Source organism: Choloepus didactylus, chromosome 1 (genome assembly GCF_015220235.1).
Source record: "Choloepus didactylus isolate mChoDid1 chromosome 1, mChoDid1.pri, whole genome shotgun sequence".
NCBI classification, from domain to species: Eukaryota; Metazoa; Chordata; class Mammalia; order Pilosa; family Megalonychidae; genus Choloepus; species Choloepus didactylus.
The window spans coordinates 13,343,778-13,362,115 of NC_051307.1; the positions used below are offsets into that span (position 1 = coordinate 13,343,778).

The following is an 18,338-nucleotide window of genomic DNA, read 5'->3' on the forward strand; positions in this document are numbered from 1 at the left end:
ACAGTCTTGAAAATCTAAATTTCAGATAAAAAAAAATTCTGTTATTCAAATATCACCCACTGATCCCTTTTAGGGGAAGCACGTTCGTAAGTGGCCTGCATGCCTGGGAAAGATGCTGTGAGTTGAATTTATATATTGACTGAGTTCCCCACGGAAACAATGATCCAACAGGGGTTTCTTTTCTTTGCCAAGAGCCAAAAGAACAACTTTTATAGAAATGTTCAATCAATCATAAAATTATAGTCCAATCAATACAAAGTTCACACAAACCACTTAAGAGGCTAACAGAGGAAAAATGAGAAGAAACCAAAAGAAACACAGCCGAGTCCCACTCCCTTCCAACCTAAGTTCTCATGGTTCACAATTTCTGAGCGGCAAGGATGTCTCTCTGGTGGGACACATGGAAGGCAGGAAAGCTTCCCTCTTGGGGGAGAGCGTGACATGGCGGGCATCAGAATTTGGCATCCCTGCTCAGATTCTGGAATTTCTGTTTGTAAACCTTGCTTAGAGACTGGAGGAAATTAAATCTATTGCATCATAGTCTTAAGACCCTCTGTCTGGGTCTGATAATATGTCACCCTTTTCCCTCTGCCCAAGCTTTTCTCAGCTTAGCATCACTGTCCCCCTGCTTCTTCTACAGTTCACATCAGCAAAGGAGGAATCCTCTCTGCTCTTATTCCCCCATCCTTGGTTGGTACAGGATGGTGTGATCTGGGGCAGGGCAGGGGAGCAGCCAATCGTGCATCTGGGAGGGGAAAAGAAAGAGATGGGGGCGGGGAGCAGAAAGCCCACCTGGGCCCTGGCATCATCACCAACTACAGCATCAGTAAGCACCAAGGGGAGATAATACAGTTTACAGGGAGCTCGATAGGGAGGCCAGTCCTGGGCAGCCTGCACTCAGAAGGCCAGCGCTTCCAGCTACCATCTGCGAGGCTCCCTGGTTTCTTTAGCCTTTCTGCGAGGCGGAGGCAATGCTAACTGGGCAGGACCAGTGACCCATTGATTGTCATGCCCTCATTTTAATATTTTTGTTGGTATTGTTTACTATGGTTATTACCTGAATAGTGTTTTCCAAAAACTGCTGTCCACCTGGAGCCTCAGAATGAGACTGTTCTAGTTTGCTAATGCTGCCAGAATGCAAAACACCAGAAATGGATTGGCTTTTATAAAAGGGGGTTTATTTGGTTACACAGTTGCAGTCTTAAGGCCATAAAGTATCCAAGGTAATACATCAGCAATCGGGTACCTTCACTGGAGGCTGGCCAATGGCGTCCGGAAAACCTCTGTTTGCTGGGAAGGCACGTGGCTGGCGTCTGCTCCAGAGTTCTGGTTTCAAAATGGCTTTCTCCCTGGACGTTCCTCTCTAGGCTGCAGTTCCTCAAAAATGTCACTCTTAGTTGCTCTTGGGGCGTTTTTCCTCTTACAGCTTCTCCGGAGCAAAAGTCTGCTTTCAACAGCTGTCTTCAAACTGTCCCATCATCTGCAGCTCCTCTCTCAGTTCCTGTGCATTCTTCCAAGTGTCCCTCTTGGCTGTAGCTCCTCTTCAAAATGTCACTCACAGCTGCACTGAGTTCCCTCTGCCCGTCAGCTCATTTATATGGCTCCACTGATCAAGGCCCACCCTGAATGGGTGGGGCCACCCCTCCATGGAAATATCTCATCAGAGTTATCACCCACAGCTGGGTGGGGCGCATTTCCATGCAAATCTAATCAGCACCAAAATGTCTGCCCCACAAGTCTGCATCAAAGAATATGGCTTTTTCTGGGGGACATAATACAGTCAAACCAGCACAGAGACCTTACTTGGAAATAGGATCTTCACAGATGTAATAAGTTAAGATGAGGGTGGGCCCTAAATCCAATGCAGGGCGTCCTTATAAGAAGGCCCCACAAAGACTTGGAGACAGAGACACAGGAGGAGGCTGAGTGATGACGGGGGCTGAGATTGGATTACGTACCCCTCAAAAGACATGTTCTTAATCTTACTCCATATTCCTGTGGGTGTGAACCCCTTTATAATCAGGGTTTTTTATGATGTTATTTTTAGTTAGGTGAGTCCCAGCTGAATCAAATGGGTCTTCATTTGTATTATTGGAGTCTTCATAAGCAGAAGAAATTTGGAAGCAGCCAGCCAGGAAAAGCCACAGGCAGTTGGCAGAAACTGGAGGAGCAGATACAAGGAGAGGGACATGGCCATGTGACAGGAAGCAGAGACACAAACCAAGGAACCCCACGGACTGCAGCAAGCCAGCGCCAGCACGCTACATTCTCGGAGAGAAAGCACGGCTTTGCCAACACCTTGACGTTGAACTTCTAGCCTCCAAAATCATGAGACAATACCAGCTTATTGTTTGAGCCAACCCACCGTGGGGTATTTGTCACAGCAGCCTGGCAAACCGAGTCATGTACCTGCCAGCCAAGGAACACCAAGGGTGGCCGGCAGTGCATAGAAGCTTGGAGAGAAGCCTGGAACCGATGCTCCCTCAGAGCCTCCAGAAGGATCCAACACTGCCGACACCCAGATCTCGGACTTCTAGGTTCCAGAACTGTAAGAGGATAAATTTCTGTGGTTTTAAGTCACCCTCTTTGTGATCATTTTTTACTGCAATCCTGGGAAACTAACAGTCATTATACTAACTTACCCAATGGCACAACCATTATGCATCACACTCCTCATAAGCTTTACAGGCTTACAAGAATGTATCCTAAGTGCAAATTCTACTTTACAAAAGAAAATGTATTTTTTTTTTTAATATAAATAAGTCTGCAGAGTTCTTGATTGGCCTTGTTTGCAAACCCAGTGATGTAGGCTGTTTCTGCACAGCAGGCTGGAAAGCTGTGCTCATTACCTTCCCAGTATACTAAGTGTTTATCAAGTTCCCCATCCCAGGTCACAAAGGGGATTATGCTCTACCTTGAAACATGCTTCTCAGTCTTTTATACCCTTAGAACTTGGAAATTATTTCATTCCTCATTACACGTGCATCCTAAAAAAAATACATTTTACATCTTAAAACTTTCAAACATAGGTCTGAATTTTTCAAAAAGCCTATTCAACCTAAACGTAAACCCAGGCATGTAGAGTATTTTTTCAACGGGTGTAATAATTAATGTATTATTAGACGGATTAACCATTTGACTACCTTTGACCTACACAGCTTAATCACCGAACAAAATTTCTCTTCGCTTTAAGTTCTGGCAAAAGGCTTAGTTAAGTTAGTGTTCGCTGACGAGGTGACGAGGTCAAGTCAAAAGAAGGACATGAACAAACAATATGGCACTTGCTATTTATCCTAATATATGAATTATGCTGAAAAAACTCCACGGCTATTTTTAATCCTTATTTAATAATATGGCCCAATACCAACTGAAGCTTTTACATGGAGAAGAAAAGCCTATTTCCTTGTAAAATTCTCACAAGGAATTATTACAACAAAGGAACATCTTGTTCTGGAAAGCCTGCTTAATAATGCAGTGTGTGTATATACCCTGGTGGTTTCTGTTCTTGAATGACTTGAGAGTATTCTAATCCCCTTAGGACAGGAAAGAGAAAAAAATGCAGGCACTAAACTGAAAAACTGGCTCCACAGGGCCCTCCTTTCATTTACGCCACTTTAAATGAATTCCATACCTCTTTTGGCCAGGTCTTTTCACCAGCTTAGAAGAGACAGAGGCCACGTGTCCCAGTTATCTGCAGCATGTGACAGGTTACCCCAAATTTAGCAGCCTGAAGCATGTGTTTTATTCTAGCTCATGATCTTGGGAGCCAGGCATTTGGGCAGGGCTCGACTGGGTGACTCTTCTGTTTGCCGTGGCATTGGGAAGGTCAATGGGTGGCATTCAGCCAGTGCATGGGTTGTTTTGGGGGGTCCGAGACAGTTTCACACACACGTCTGGTGTCTTTAGCAGCAAAGGCTGGAAGATTGGGCTCAGCCAGGATTGTCATATGAAACCCCAAAAAGGAGCTCCTCCAGCACGGAGGCCTCAGGGTAGTCAGCAAACATGGCAGAAGCTCCACATCTTTTTTATGATGAAAACCACACAAAGTCACTGCTACCAAATTCTCCTGGTTACCAGCGAGTCACAAAGACCGGTCTAGATTTAGAGACGGGAGAATCAGACTCCACTTCTCAAGGGGATGAGTGCCAAAGAATTTGTGACCAACTTTAATCGGCCACCCTATGGCTCCAGGGGGTGCCGAAATGCTCAAACCATTTGTTTGTAGATTAGTGCTTTATTATCTTGAACTGGTTTAAGAAAACTGTGGCAGTGTCTAAAAGCAATGGAGTTATTCTTTGTATATTCAGTACAGTGCTTACTCTAACAAATCTCAATATCTGGAATAGTGGCAGGCAATCTGGCTTTATTGCTGCTGTTTTTGATTTGATGCATCATGATTTATTAGTTAGAAGGCAGTTAAAAAAATGCCCCCTCCATATCTGATTTGTTAATCCCTCTGAGGTTTTTTTAAGTGTTGCATTCTCTGCTGGGAGAGTGAAATGGCACAAAGAAAGCACTGAGTGCAAACCAAACCTGATCCAGTCTAACCATGCCTGGGAGCAGGTCAAAGGCACTGACACTGGAGATGAAACGCTTTGAGAGAGAGAGATGAAGTCTTTCCAAGGTTCTTGGAGCTCGCTTCCACCAGGTCCCTGAGACCAAAAGCACCAAGAAAGCACCCATGTGTCTCATTTAGGGGGAAAGCCTGGTGTGCACGAATCATCAGGAAAACAGCACCTTCCTTCTGTGCAGCCTTCAAAGCACGGGACAACTGTGACATGCCAAGGGTCTGGGGTGCACAGTGTGTCTTTTGTCCCAAGGATCTCATCAGAAGCCCTTGCGTGCCTCATCCACAGAGGAGAACAACGACCCCCCTCCTCTGCTTCCTTCCCCCCAACCCAGTGTGGCCACAGCGGGGACAGGCACTGCTGGGAAGGTTTCCAAGGGCAGGGACTGAGGTTCTTCCTCCTGATTGGGGCATCCTAGGTCTCCAAGAATTTTAAAAAATACAACAATAACGCCTCAGGCAGAGTTGGTTCAGCTTTTCTCCTCTCCTAACAGCTGTCCACCCACTCCAGTTATCAGTCCCACTGCCTGGGAGGCAGAATCCACCAAGTTTAGGAAAGGAGACTCGACTCTTTCTTCTCCAGGACAGCTCTGAACTTGCACACTCTGCAACCAAAAGGAGGCCCTGGGACTTGCGTCACCTTAGGCAGCAGCTTATTGCTCTCCCTGCACAAGGAACACACATTGCTGCTTCGAGATGGCTGAGAAATGGCTGTACAAGGGGTGTATGGAGTGGCCAAGGTCGCAGATCCAGCTCCTCTTTGGTTGTGTACTTAAATTGTGGTATTTTGTCTTCCTCTCTCCCATTTCAGTCTTTATGCAGTATTCCTCACTCTAGTCTTCTGCCAAAGAAAGGGAAGGGGAAATTTTTTTTTTTTTTTTTTTTTTAGCATCCCACAGTTGTTAAATTACTGTGAACAGACAAAAGCCAGTATCCATAAATGCAGTTCCTAATCCATGAGGCATTGCTGTTTGAGGTGAAAAGAATTCATGGGACAGAAAATTCAAGTTCTTTTAAATATGGAAGTAGGAACTGGCCACTGAATTCTTTCCACCTACTGCAGTAGCCATACTTCTACACTGCTGTCATACATTTATCCATCCTTGGACACGTTGAAATCTTCACTGTCAAAGGTTTAGAGTCAAAACCTCTTTATAGCTGTTGCTGTCCAATGTGCCAGGTCCCTCCTCTCCTCTGCCCCAATCCCCCACCCCCCACCCCCTGCCCGTGCCATATTATAATTGTTTCCTTCTGGATCACTCTACAGGCTGAAGTCTCCAGGATTGAGTGTCTTCATTCCAGTGGTACCCCTAGCCCCAAGCACAATGGCTCATAAACATTTGCTTTAGAAATCCACTTGTCACAAACAGTGAACCACAATGTAAACTATGGACTGTGGTTAATAGTAGAATTATAATAACATCATAAACATTTGCTCTAAAAATCCACTTGTCACAATGAACCCCAATGTAAACTATGGACTGTGGTTAATAGTAGAATTATAATAACATTGTTTCATCAAATGTACCCAAACTACCACACTAACACAAAGTGTCAACAATAGGGAAAACTGTGTGTATGTGTGTGTCTGTGTGTGTGTGTGTGTGAGGGGGTACTTCCTGCATGACTTTTCAGTAACCGTGCAGCATCTCCAATTCAAAAAAGATAAGACAGATTATATACAGCTTGTTTTTCAGAATCTCTGAATCTAAGAGAGCCATATTGTTGTTGTATATACTAACAGTAAAAACAGATTGCATTCATCTACATTATAAATTGAAATTGCACTTTTGTAATCAAGAAATTTCAAAAGAAAAAAAAAAGCCACTTGTGCCCAAAGCACTATTGGTGATTTGAAAAACTGAGAAGCAGCTATTTCTTCTCCCCACATCAAAAAGCTCAACTTCCATGCAGGCGGCCAAGAACAGAAAGGAAGAGAAGTGGTGAGTTGGGGGACAGAGTCCATGGATCTAGTAAAAATGTGTAACTGGGGAGTTCTCCTGAATCCGAGGTTTTTTTACATGCAAGTCTAAGATTAGACTTAACCCTTGCAGACTGAATAAGTATGGATCAAGATGGTCTGTGTTTCTCAATAGAGCTTCCCCCTTGGAAGCTTCTCGATTGTGTTTCCAATTGATCTTTCATACTCAAGTATAAGTTTCCCTCTCGCCCTCAATACCCATTAAACACATGAAATGTGTAGGCCTCATAATCTTCCCCATTCACTGGGGTCCCACAAAGAGGGTTTGTCATCCTTCTCTATAAAGTCTGATCAATTCTTTCAACAGATGGGAGCACTGATAGAACATCTGGCTTAGAGACACAGCCTTGAGACAATATACATTTTTAATTGTGCTAAAGGATGCATAACATAAAATTTGCCATTTTAACCATTTTTAGGTGTACAATTCAGTGGCATTAATTATATTCACAATGTTGCACAACCATCACCACTATCTATTTCCAAAATTTTTCATCAGCCCCATGGAGAAGTTCTACACCCATTAAGCAATAACTCCCCATTCTTCCCACTCCTGGTAACCTCTAATCTACTTTCTGTCTTGATGAATTTGCCCATTCTAGATATTTTGTTTAAGTGCAGACATACAATATTATTCCTTTTGTGTCTGGCTTATTTCACTTGGCATAATGTTTCATGGTTGACCTTGGAGATGATATTTTGATATCACTGTATCACCAGTGAAATTTTCACAATGGTTTTTATGTGGAAATCAAATTCATTTCAGTAAATAACATATCAAGGTCAAGGTGATATATCTTACATTTTTAGATTGCATAGTGTAGGTGTGAAATGATTCTGTTATCTATACATTTTAACTTTTGTTTTGAACAAGAAATCTTAAAATCTAAGAAAGACTAATTCTGAAAGAGCACATGCTTGATAAAATGTAGCCTGCTAATTAAAAAGAAAAGGAGAAAAGGAAGACTTGAAATACCTAAACCCCTCAGGACTTAAGATGTAAAATATACAGTAAAATGGAGCATTTAAAGATTCCAGCAAATGAAATTGAAGATTTTGAGTGGGCTATTCCATACGACACTCTGTTTTGCCATGTTTGAATCACAAGACCTTACTAAGACAAAGAGGATGTTACACCAATGCAAACAGTCAAACCCAGTAAGATCTGAAGGCTCCTGCCAACAGACAGGTGACTGAGCAATTTTGGAAGTGGATCCTTCGGTTACAGTCAAACCTTCTGATGAGACCACAGCCTCGGCCTCCTCATGAGCCAGGGCCACCCACTTAAGTTGCCTCTGAATTCCCAACACATGGAAACTATGAATAATAATATTTTTATCATTTTAAGGTGCTAAGTTTTGGGGTAATTTGTCATACATAAATAGATAATTAATACAATGAAGATATTTACATATATACTTGAATATGCACAGAATACCTCTGGAAAGATATTCAGTGGCTGTCTCTATGGAGAAAAACTGGGAAGCTGGGCCTCAAGTGGGGAAGAAGCCACTTTTCATTATATTATATGTTTTTATATGTATTAATTTTTTATAATGCTAATTTTTTTATAATTGTAAATTTTTAAAAAATATTGATAAATATAATTTTATAATTTTACAGAAGAATTTTAGGGACTACATGAAGGTATTTTACCAAACTGTGTGTATATGTGTGTGTGTGTGTGTGTGTGTGTGTGTGTGTGTGTGTGTGTGTGTGTATTATTTTTTTTTTTAATCCCCATGTTGTTTCAAACTCACTTAAATGAAGATTATGGGCTTCCTAGGTTAAAAAAAATATTTTTAACAATTTATATAAGGTGTCTAGCATATTAAATATTTTTTACTCATCATAATAGACGCTGTTCTTCTTTACTGAACAACCATTCCCCTTCTTCCTTGCTAAATAAAACCCCAAATTTTCGTGCAGGTGGCAACATGTCTAGCCCCAATGATGAATCAAAATTGGTCTAAGCCAGGGGTCAGGAAACTGTTTGCTTAAAGGCCAGAGAGTAAACATTTTTATGTTTTGTGATCTTTGTCACAACTATTCAACTCTGCCCTTGTAGAATGAAGGCAGCCATAAAAAAAATGTAAAGGAATTAGCATGTCTGTGTTCTAATAAAATTTCACATATGGACACCGAAATTTATATTTCATATATTTTTCATGTGTCATGAAAAAGTCTTCTTTGGATTTTTTCTCAACCATCTAAAAATGTTAAAAAAATATATTCTTAGCCTGAAGGTGATACAAAAACAGGTGGCTTGGTTCTGCTTCTCAGAAAGAGTCACCTTGAACCAGTCATCCCACCCCCCCAGCCACCTACCCATCCAGTCACCAAAAAGTACATACTGAGTGAGCCCATAGCTATGCCAGGCAGTGGGGACACAGAGCCGATTATGACGTGACTCTCTCTCAGTGCAGCGAGGGGGATTGCTATCCCAGTGCATGTGTAGAGGTCAGCAAAACATGAGGTTTGACCTCATTTTCTACCCCAAATAACCCTGTAGTGACTTCATGTATGTAATTTGTAAGCAGGTTTTATGAGACAATCAGAAAGCATATATTCTTAAGGGATAAATATACATATTTTTAAGGGAGAATTAAAGTTGCAAAAGTATATCATTGTTCATTTCCCTTCAGAGCATATAGTCCACACAAAGTTATGAAAATATCATCTCCTTTTCCAGAATGCAGAGACCAAGCCCAGCAAAATATGCACAGAAGCCTGGGGCCTGCTGGTCTACCAGGGCCATGGTCCTGTCTCGCTATATGGTTTGGCAATGTGTGGACAGGTCCATTTTTTTTTAATTTGCATTTCTGGGTGGCAGTACTTATCCAAAGCTCTTGTCCTTCTTGAGTTTCACTTTATTCTATCATATCTCAGTTTCATCTCTCTTGGAGAAGCCAAATGTGATTGCTAATGCAAGGCTTTGAGCTGTGTGCTAATACTTAAGTATGTGGTTTCTAAAACACAACTCAAGAAATTCTTAGACCCAGTCAAGAATTACTTATTGGTCACACTGAGGTTTTTTTAAGTCAGGTAAAATTTTCCAGGAAATCTGCATCTCAAACTGACCCACCCCCAGACCCTACCTCAAAGCACAGGTGCTAGATTCAAAGAACCAAGTGTGTGAGACTCCCTTGGGGGCAAAGTCCTGACAGCTAATGAAGCCCTTCCTTTACTCTTTGGTGTTATTATTTTGTCTGTTGCCTGTTGTTATTACATTATTTTGTTGCTACCCTTTGTTAGTTATGAGCGAAGAAGTAATTAAATATATTACAGGGTAACTCTGTAATTTGATGACAAATAATTAACACTTCTTTGAGGTAAACAAAACCGAAATTTAGCATGATCGGCAATTAATTTGCCAAACAATTCAAGGAGGCCTTCCTTGGTCTGTTCTATATGTTCCTGACTCTTTTCTAAGAATACATTCTCACATTCTTCTAAAATTTTTAAAAAATGAAAAATTAATACGACAAAGATGGGGAATATGAACCACCAGATAGCTAAAATTAGATACAGATTTGAGGCAATTATTATTACATGTTGCTAAGTAGTAAGTAATTACTTTCTGGTGCATTTGTAACTAACATATTTATTTTTAAAAATAGGTATAAATTAAAGATAAAATTTCACAAGTAGAATGCAGGCTAATTCATTTTAAAATATTTTTCACAGGATCTCGTATGAAGGCTCAGGAGAACATTGCAGTACTTTCCTTCAAAAACAGCTCTGTGGATTCTATGCCCTAGTTATGGCAAAGAAAACCCACCGCTACTTACGTGCCTCAACATGTTTACAAAACCCAGGGGGTCAGATGTCCACTACGGAATACAAATTCCAAATAAAATGGAGCATAAAGAAGAAACCTAGAAAAGGCTAAACCAGGCAAAGAAATTCTATTCTGAACTAATTTAAGGATTTTAAATTAAGTATTACAAACACAAAGTTTTAACAGTCTAAATAGTTTTTGCCTGTTTTTTGCTTTGGATTTTTGGATTTTGTTTTTAAGGAGAATGGCTGGTGGGAGAAGAAACTGAGATCCCTTCACAGTTCTATGAGATGTGTGTTAAGTGACCCTCAGAAGTTGTATCAAGCCATCCTTGTAAGCTGTCAGGAGCTCTGTTTGTTTCCTTAATGGAAAGCAAACAAATAAATAAACAACAAAAGAATACAACAGCTGAATACCCAAGCATTGGAGTAAAATATCCTGGAAAAGCTTCCCATGATATGTCCCTTGCCCATATCTACCCAAGATACACCTGAACACCAGCTGAGAACACAACTTCTTGCTTTTACTTGTCATAACATTCTTATCCCCAGAGAATGGAGGTAATTAGGAAACTTGAGGGATTTGCACTTCAAAAAAAAAAAAAAAAAAAAAAAAAAAAAACAGCAGGTTTGGGATGGGGTGGGGACTATTCCTGTGCAAAATCACAAAATCAATTAAGTTTGATTTGAGCTCACGCTTACATCCTCTTATTTCAAGCCAGGCACTGTTCTCAGTGCTTTAAAGAATTTAATTCTTGAATTCCCCACAACAACCTTTAGGGGCAACTACTATCACTAGCCGATGAGAAAACAAAGGCACGGAAAGGTTTAGTAACTTGCCCAAGGTCACACAGCAACAAAGTAGCAGGGCCAAGATTCAATCCCAGACCCTCCAGCCCTAAGCTATGGGTTCTTGGTGACACTCTACCATCTCCTGGAGTCAGCCAACAATTCAAACATTCATCTGTGCTCCACACGGAGGTAAAGTGGTGAACTTCACACAGTGGACCGGAAAGGAGAAAGTCCACAGAGAGCAGCACATGTGTGAGTGGAGCTTCAGCAGAGGCACACCCAACCCAGACTGGGGGTGGAAAAGGCTCCCCAGGGAGGTGATGTGCAAGCCGACTCTTGAAGGACACGTGGCAGGTAACCAGGCATGGGGCAGGGAGAGGGGCGAGAGGGAAGAAACGTGATTCAGGCCAAGGACTGAGCATGTGCAAAACTCAAGGCAAGAAAGAAGGTGGCTCTCCCGAGGAAGAGCTAGTGGTTCTATACATCTGGCAAAGCAGTACCATGGGTGGTAGAGGGTAGGGGGCACTCAGGTAAGGCCAAAGGAAGGCCGGAGAGGACGGTGGGCAGGGGTAACCTCATAAGAGCCGTGGGGCCTGGCAACCGAGTGTGGATTTGCCTGAAGAAACGGAATGTGACCAGATTTCCTTTTTTCTAGCTAAGGCAATGGGGCTCGATTGGAGAGGGCCAAGAATGGAAACAGCAAGATGAGTTACGAATTTACTACAATATTTCAAAATCGTAGTAACAGCAATTTTGCTGGAATCATGTAGCCATGTGACCAGGGCACAAGAAACCAAGGTGGGGTAGAGGAGAAGATTCGGGGTGCACAGCAGCATTGTGCTGCAACTTCCATCCCCCCATCCCTCCTCTGGCACCTAGTGACCTCCCTAGCGGACAGGCCTTAGGTGGTGTCCCAATACATAATTTAAAGATGTTACAGGGTATTCAAAAATGTCACTGCAAAAGCAAGTGCTAGCAACAGTGCCCTCTCACTATTGAAGAAATGCACCCCCCTTGTTCCCCAGTCCCTTACCCCCTTGCCACCCAAACACTTCTTAAAATACCGATGCTAATCACTTTTGAAATATTTCTTCTTCACTTATTAGAATTAGCTTACATTTTAGCCAAGAGGGTTTAGACCGCAACTGGCTTCTAAAAGCCTGAAAGTACTTCAGAAGGATTATGATAAAACATGCAGTACGCATTCTTGACCTTATTATCTGCAGTTTTCCTGGTGTTGGCCGAAAGTCTTCGAGAATGGCTTTTTTTTTTTTAAACAAAGATCCTCGTGTGAGCTGCTGCTAGACTTTGTCCCTTATTTATGAGGCCTTCTAAAAATGCCTATTTTAGCTCAAAACTTCCTCAGTTGAATCTTCTACTGATTCTTTAACAAAATCAAAGCTCACTTCCCGTTTGAAATAAGGTTAAAAATATGACACAAAAACAGATGATGTTCAAGTCACCAGCATCTTCTGTTCTTTCAAAATAAATGTTTAAATGTTCAGTAAATGTTACACTAATTAAATAAGGTTCCATTTTCCTCCCAAAGGTCCCTTTTGGAATCCACAAAGCTGGATGCTTCTTAGCATTTTGGAGCTGAAAACATTGGCCTCCGAACTTAGAGTCCCTGAGCACTTCTCACGTTACAACCTAACTGTTTGCATTTCTTCACTTCAAGTATTAGAGCTTCCTTTGGCCGAAATTCCTTTAAACAGTGATGGAGGCTGTCGCTTTTGCAGGCATAGGAGTGACTTACCGGATTAATTTTTCCCCCCTTAATTGTGTAATAACTCCCCGACTAGAAAGACTCGTTAGGATTTTCAGGACAAAGGACAGGGGGATGCTGGACTTTCCATCACTTCCCATCCCACAGCTCCTTGCCTTCCAAGCCGTGAAGTCCTCCCCAAAACGCTCGCGTCCCTCTCCGTGAAACGCCAGCCGCTCCGCCTCCCTCCCGCGGGTGGAAGCGCGCGGTGACACTCAGGGAACCCTGGGCACCCGGGGCCCTCCCTGCGCGTCCCTGTCGGATCCGAGAAGACCAAGACCAAGGGTGGGAGGGGTTGTCCTAAGAGCCGGGGGAGCGGGCTTTACCTTGACGAAGAGGGTGATGTCGTGCTCCTGCCCGGGAGCCCCCTCCTCGGACGCCTCGCCGTCCTCCCCGCCGCCGTTCACTCGCGCCGCCTCGTCTCCGCCCTCGGCGCTGCCCTCCTGCGCCAGGTGGTTGCTGAGTTCGGCCTCTGGCTCCGCGGCCGCCTCCCGGTCGGGGCTGCTGTCGGGGGGCTCCTTCTCGACCCCGGCTGCCCCTTCCTCGCTCGGCCCCGCCGGACCCCTTTCTCGCCTATCCTCCTCTTCCTCCTCCTCCTCCTCCCGCAGCTCCTCCACGGGCCCAATCCGGTCCCCGTGTTCGCCAGCATCTGTCCTCGCACCCCCGGGGGTCGCTTCCCCGGACTCTTCTCCTTCGCCCCCCGGGACCCCCGTCTCCTCCACGGCGCCCACTACCGCGCCCTGAGTCTCCCCCGCGCGCTCCCCGGGGCTGTGCTCTCCACTCTCCGCTGCCGCGGCCTCAATCGCCTCTGCCTGGGGCTGGGGACTGAGGTCCATTTCATTCGGGGGCTCGCCCGCGGCCCCGTGTGCCTCTCCCACCAGGCCCTCGACGACCTCGCCGTCCCCCGCCGGGCCCTCAGCGTCTACGTGGTCCCTCGCTAGCCCCTCGGCGTCCATGCCGGCCTCCGGCTCCCCAGGAGCGCTGCCTCTCCACGCCTGGGGCTCGCCCTCCGCCTTTTGCTCCGCCTCGGAGGCCCAGGGCTCCCGGGCCTCCTCCTGCACCTCCTCCTGGGCCTCGCCCTCCCCTCCCTGGGGGCCCTCGGTGCCCTCCGGCGTACCGCCCAGGGCGCCCTCCTCGGCCTGGGCCTCGCCTTCCGCGCCCCTCTCTCCTGGGGTCTGGATCCCCGAACCCCTGCCCGCGCCCTCGGTCGGCTCCTCCGCGCGCTCTGCGTCCTGCCCCGCGTCTCCTTCCTGCATCAGATCCGCGGCCGTCGCGGCTGCGCCCTCCCCCTCGCGCTCGCCCTCGCCCGCCTCCTCCCCCTCCGCCTTCGGGCCTGCGGCTGGGGTCTCCTCGGGTTTCTCCTCCAGAAGCGCCCGACCCTCGCGCGTCTCCGGGGGCGTCGGGGCCCTCCCCTCTGGCTCGGCGGCCTCAGCCATGGCCGCAGATCCCTATGCTCGGCTGGAAAGGAGACCCTTTTCTGCCTCTGCCCAGGGGGCTGGTGGCGCTGGGCTAGAGGCGCGGTGCTGGGGGCCGCTGCGCCCCCGCCGTGAGGACGCCCCGACTCGGCTCGCTCCGGCCGCGGCGCTCCGGGATCCCGGGTCGGCGGTTTAGCTGGGCGCGCAGGCCGTGTGCGGGACGCGTGGAGCGAAATCCGCTCGGCCCCAAGGCTCTGCACTACTTCTCTCAGGCTCGAGCTCACTGGACTCTTCCTCCTCCGCTCGTGCTTCTCCCCGATTCCGCGTCTGTTGCCCACCCGGACACCAATTCCGACCTGGGATTCTCTGGCCCCGCGGCCGCGCGCCCAGCTAAACCGCCAGATCGCGGCTGGAGAGGGCCGCCTGGCTCCTGCACCCTTGGAAGTGCCTGGCCCACTGTCCCTGGAGATGACCAGAAGTCCTTGGTGCCAACTCCGTCCCCCTGGGGCCGGGGCGGGGCTTGTCCTTCCTCCCCCCACCTCCCACCCCAACCTTTGGGTGGCCTGGGAGCCTGGCCAATGACCGCCTTTGTTGCAGCACTTGTGGGTTTTAGAGAAAAAATCCTCCTAAAGAAGGCTGTTGGCCTCTTGGGTGTTTTCTGGAACAGCTTCAAGTTCCTAGGCCATTTAAATCACCTCCGCACACATACACCTGACACCCAAATGCTTAATCCCAGACGACTCCTCCACCGGTTCTCAAAAGATGCCCACACTGCACCTCTGTGTTCAAGGTGAGAGTGACAAAACGTGGAGGAAAGGAGCAGGGAGACCATGCCGTTGCCTGCCAGTTTCTGCAGGGCCCTCCTGCGAGGTTCCAGGGGCCCTGCGGAAAGATGGAGCTGCTTTGACCAGAAGTGGGCTCTGCCGGGCATGGGGGCCTCTCCCTGGGCATGACAAGTACTCTACATGGGGGAGCCTGGCAGGGGAGGTGGAAGGTCCCATCCCTCCCTGAAGACTCTAAGGGTCTGTATATGTTCCAGATTCTCCTAGTTATTAAAGCCCATAACCAGCGTTTCGACCCCTAAATTGTGTGTTAAGGACTTGGGGAGCTGACGTGGGGAGATGAGAACAGCAGATAGACGTGAAGGAGGGTTTGGGAATCTCCCAGGATCACAGACTAGATACTTTCCCTTATAAATGAATGAATGCATGAAAGAATGAATATTAGGATGAAAATTATGTAGTAAACTTACAATGAGCCAAACTGGATTATAGGGATTATCTGGGGGACTGAGTTGCCCAAGATGGCCCAGTCCAAATGTGGTGGAGCAGGGACCCCAACTCAAGACCGACTTGGGTTGGCAGGCTTTTAAGCGCTTTGATTCTGCCCTGACTCATATTAACCCATCACGTCCACAAAGGGTTTGACTTTCCTCAGAAGGATTGGGGCTGGTTTTGACATGACTTGGAATCTGGCCATTCACCAGGATGTGTTCTTCTAATTCCCATTGCCTCTCACCAATAGATGCCGGAAGGGAGCCCAGTTACACCCAGCTGCCTGCCACCTTTCCACCAGGTTGTGCCGTGTCTGTCACGGGAGGAATGACACGGAAGCTTTGTTGACACAAAGCAGCATCTACTCAACATAGGGCACCCCCACCTGGAGCTGGACAGATGCATTAGATATAGACCCTGATCTGCTGGAGCTCCAGGCACCCAGAAAGGGATCCTGCTGCATTCACCAAGGCGAGAAAGCACCCACCGCCCTTGTTTCTTAAGGCAAGGATGAAGCCAGCACACTCAGCACTAAACAGGCTCACACAGCACAGGGGTACAGTCCCTTTCACAATCTCCTTGGGGCCAGATGTGTTTCAGAATACAGAATTCTTAGATGATCAAGTGCTTATACCATATATTACATAACACCACATACCACTCTCTGGTCAAACACATCAATATTTCTGCAGTGGGACACAGATGAATATTCACCTTGGGAGAATATATCAAAACCATACATAGCTTCACAACAGCCCATTTCAACTTTTACCACCAGATTAGTTCTCCTCAGTCTCGTTTCACTTCCAGATGAGTTGCCAAAAAAAAAAAAGCCTGCATTTTTCACAGCTTTGGGGATTTCAGAATATTTCATGGGATTGTGGACCCATGAACCTTTAGAGGGCTCTATGTTTATTTGCACAGCTCAAATAAATCCAAGATTAGCTACATCTCTACATTTATTCTTAATTACAAACCAACTGCTTCCAATGCACTGTTTGCACAAAGAATCAAATTCAAGGCACGTACTTATGCAATAATATTCCATAAATTCAGGTAAATTTGATGGGTAAGTCCTGGCTACAGGAGGGCCATCATCTCTAGAAAAACCTTTTGAATTGGGCCCAGAGAACAACTAATTTATGCTGACTCAGCACAGTCACAGACAAGGCTGTGGACGGCTGGTTGAGAAGTATCCCTGGGTGATATCCTTGCAGGACAGCAATATTAATAAAATCTCCTCTGTCCTGGCAACTGATCCTATCAAACAATCCTCTTTCATTTTATTGGGTTTGGATTCATGGACTCTCATTGCTTGTGGCACTCAAAATAGCAACATTACCTGTCTCTGAAAAGACTCCTCTGCATTTTAATGATAGTCTTTTTAAAAAGAATTTTTAATTTTTATGTCATATAATTTTGCAAAATTCTTTGATTTTCTGAAATTAAATTAAGTTTGCTTAAAAAAATTAATACAGGCTTAATGCCAAAATTATGGGAGGCAGAAAATAATGGAGCTCTTAACAATTTTGCTCTAAGCCCATATGCAAAATAAACACTTTCTCCATTTTGAGAAAGAAACAGGGGGCAAGGGGTCTGTTCTAGATGTTGGATATACAGCAACAGACAAGCTTGAGAAGATCCCTCCCCTGGTGGTGGGGAAAAAATAAACAAACCCTTATAATAACTGTGGCTAATGTTAAGCATTATATACACATACCCGTGTGTGCATGCACACATGTACACACACTGAAAACCTTAACTCTTCTTTCTCTCTTGCTCTCACACCCCACTCCCACCTATCAGAAATCCCGTTGGTTCTACTTTAAAAAAAAAAAAATACCCAGAATCCAGTCTCACCTCACCACCCCCTTTGCTAACACACTAGTCCCAGCCACCGTCATCTCCCGTCCTTTGGATTGTTGCAGTCACCTCCAGGCTGGTCTCCCGGCTTCTGCCCTTGCCCTTCTGTATATGTCCTCGACCCTACAGCCAGATGTTCCTCCATGGACATTGCAAGTCTGATCATGCTACTTTTAAGCTCAAAACCTTCCAAGGCTTCCTACCTTAAACCAAGAGAAAGGCAAGTCCTTGCAAATGAACTACGAGGCCCTATAATATCAGGCAGCCCGATCTCTTTCTAGCCCCGTTTTCCACTACCCTCTGCTCGCTCACTGGTTCCTACCACACTGTCCTCCCTGCTGTTTCCAGAACTCCCTGAGCTTCCCTCTGCCTGGGATATCCACTGTGCCCTCATGGCTCCGTCCCTTTCCTCATTTAGGTCGTTGATGAACCTGTTTCCCCTAACACCCGCTTTAAAACACAACCCCAACTCTCTGCCATCCTTCCCTGCCTTAATTTTTCCCTTAGCAGTTATGTCCATATGACATGTTATATATTTTATTTTTTTGTTTCTTATCTGACTTCCCCTTCATGACCCCACTAGGATGGTATTTCAGTGAAAGCAGAGGTATTTGTTTTTCACTGCCTGGAAAAGCACCAGTCACATAGTAGAAGCCCAATAAACATGTATTGAATGAATGGATACATACATGCTTTCATATACCTAAATAGCAACTAGAACCAGTTTAAAAAAAAAAAAAAAAACTTTTCTCAGTTGGTTTTATACTTTGGGGGACAAGCTAATGTCATAAGACACTCTGTTGACAGAAATTCTTATCCACTGACTTTGCGAATACTTCAGTGAATGCTTTTAATTATTAGCAAGGGCCAAGATGGTTCATAGAAAGGAAAACAAAAGAAA

The 18,338-nt window shown here is 45.4% G+C and overlaps 1 protein-coding gene across 1 annotated transcript in view; it reads right to left on the bottom strand.

Moving 5' to 3' along the window:
- Positions 1 to 14,751, bottom strand: part of CLIC6 (chloride intracellular channel 6) — a 51,879-nt gene extending 37,128 nt beyond the window's left edge. Inside the window, exon 1 of the mRNA XM_037831943.1 lies at positions 13,212 to 14,751. Within this exon, the coding sequence (XP_037687871.1) occupies positions 13,212 to 14,321 (1,110 nt within the window). The 5' untranslated portion in view covers positions 14,322 to 14,751. The remainder of the gene's footprint in view (positions 1 to 13,211) is intronic.
- Positions 14,752 to 18,338: the final 3,587 nt, after the last annotated feature.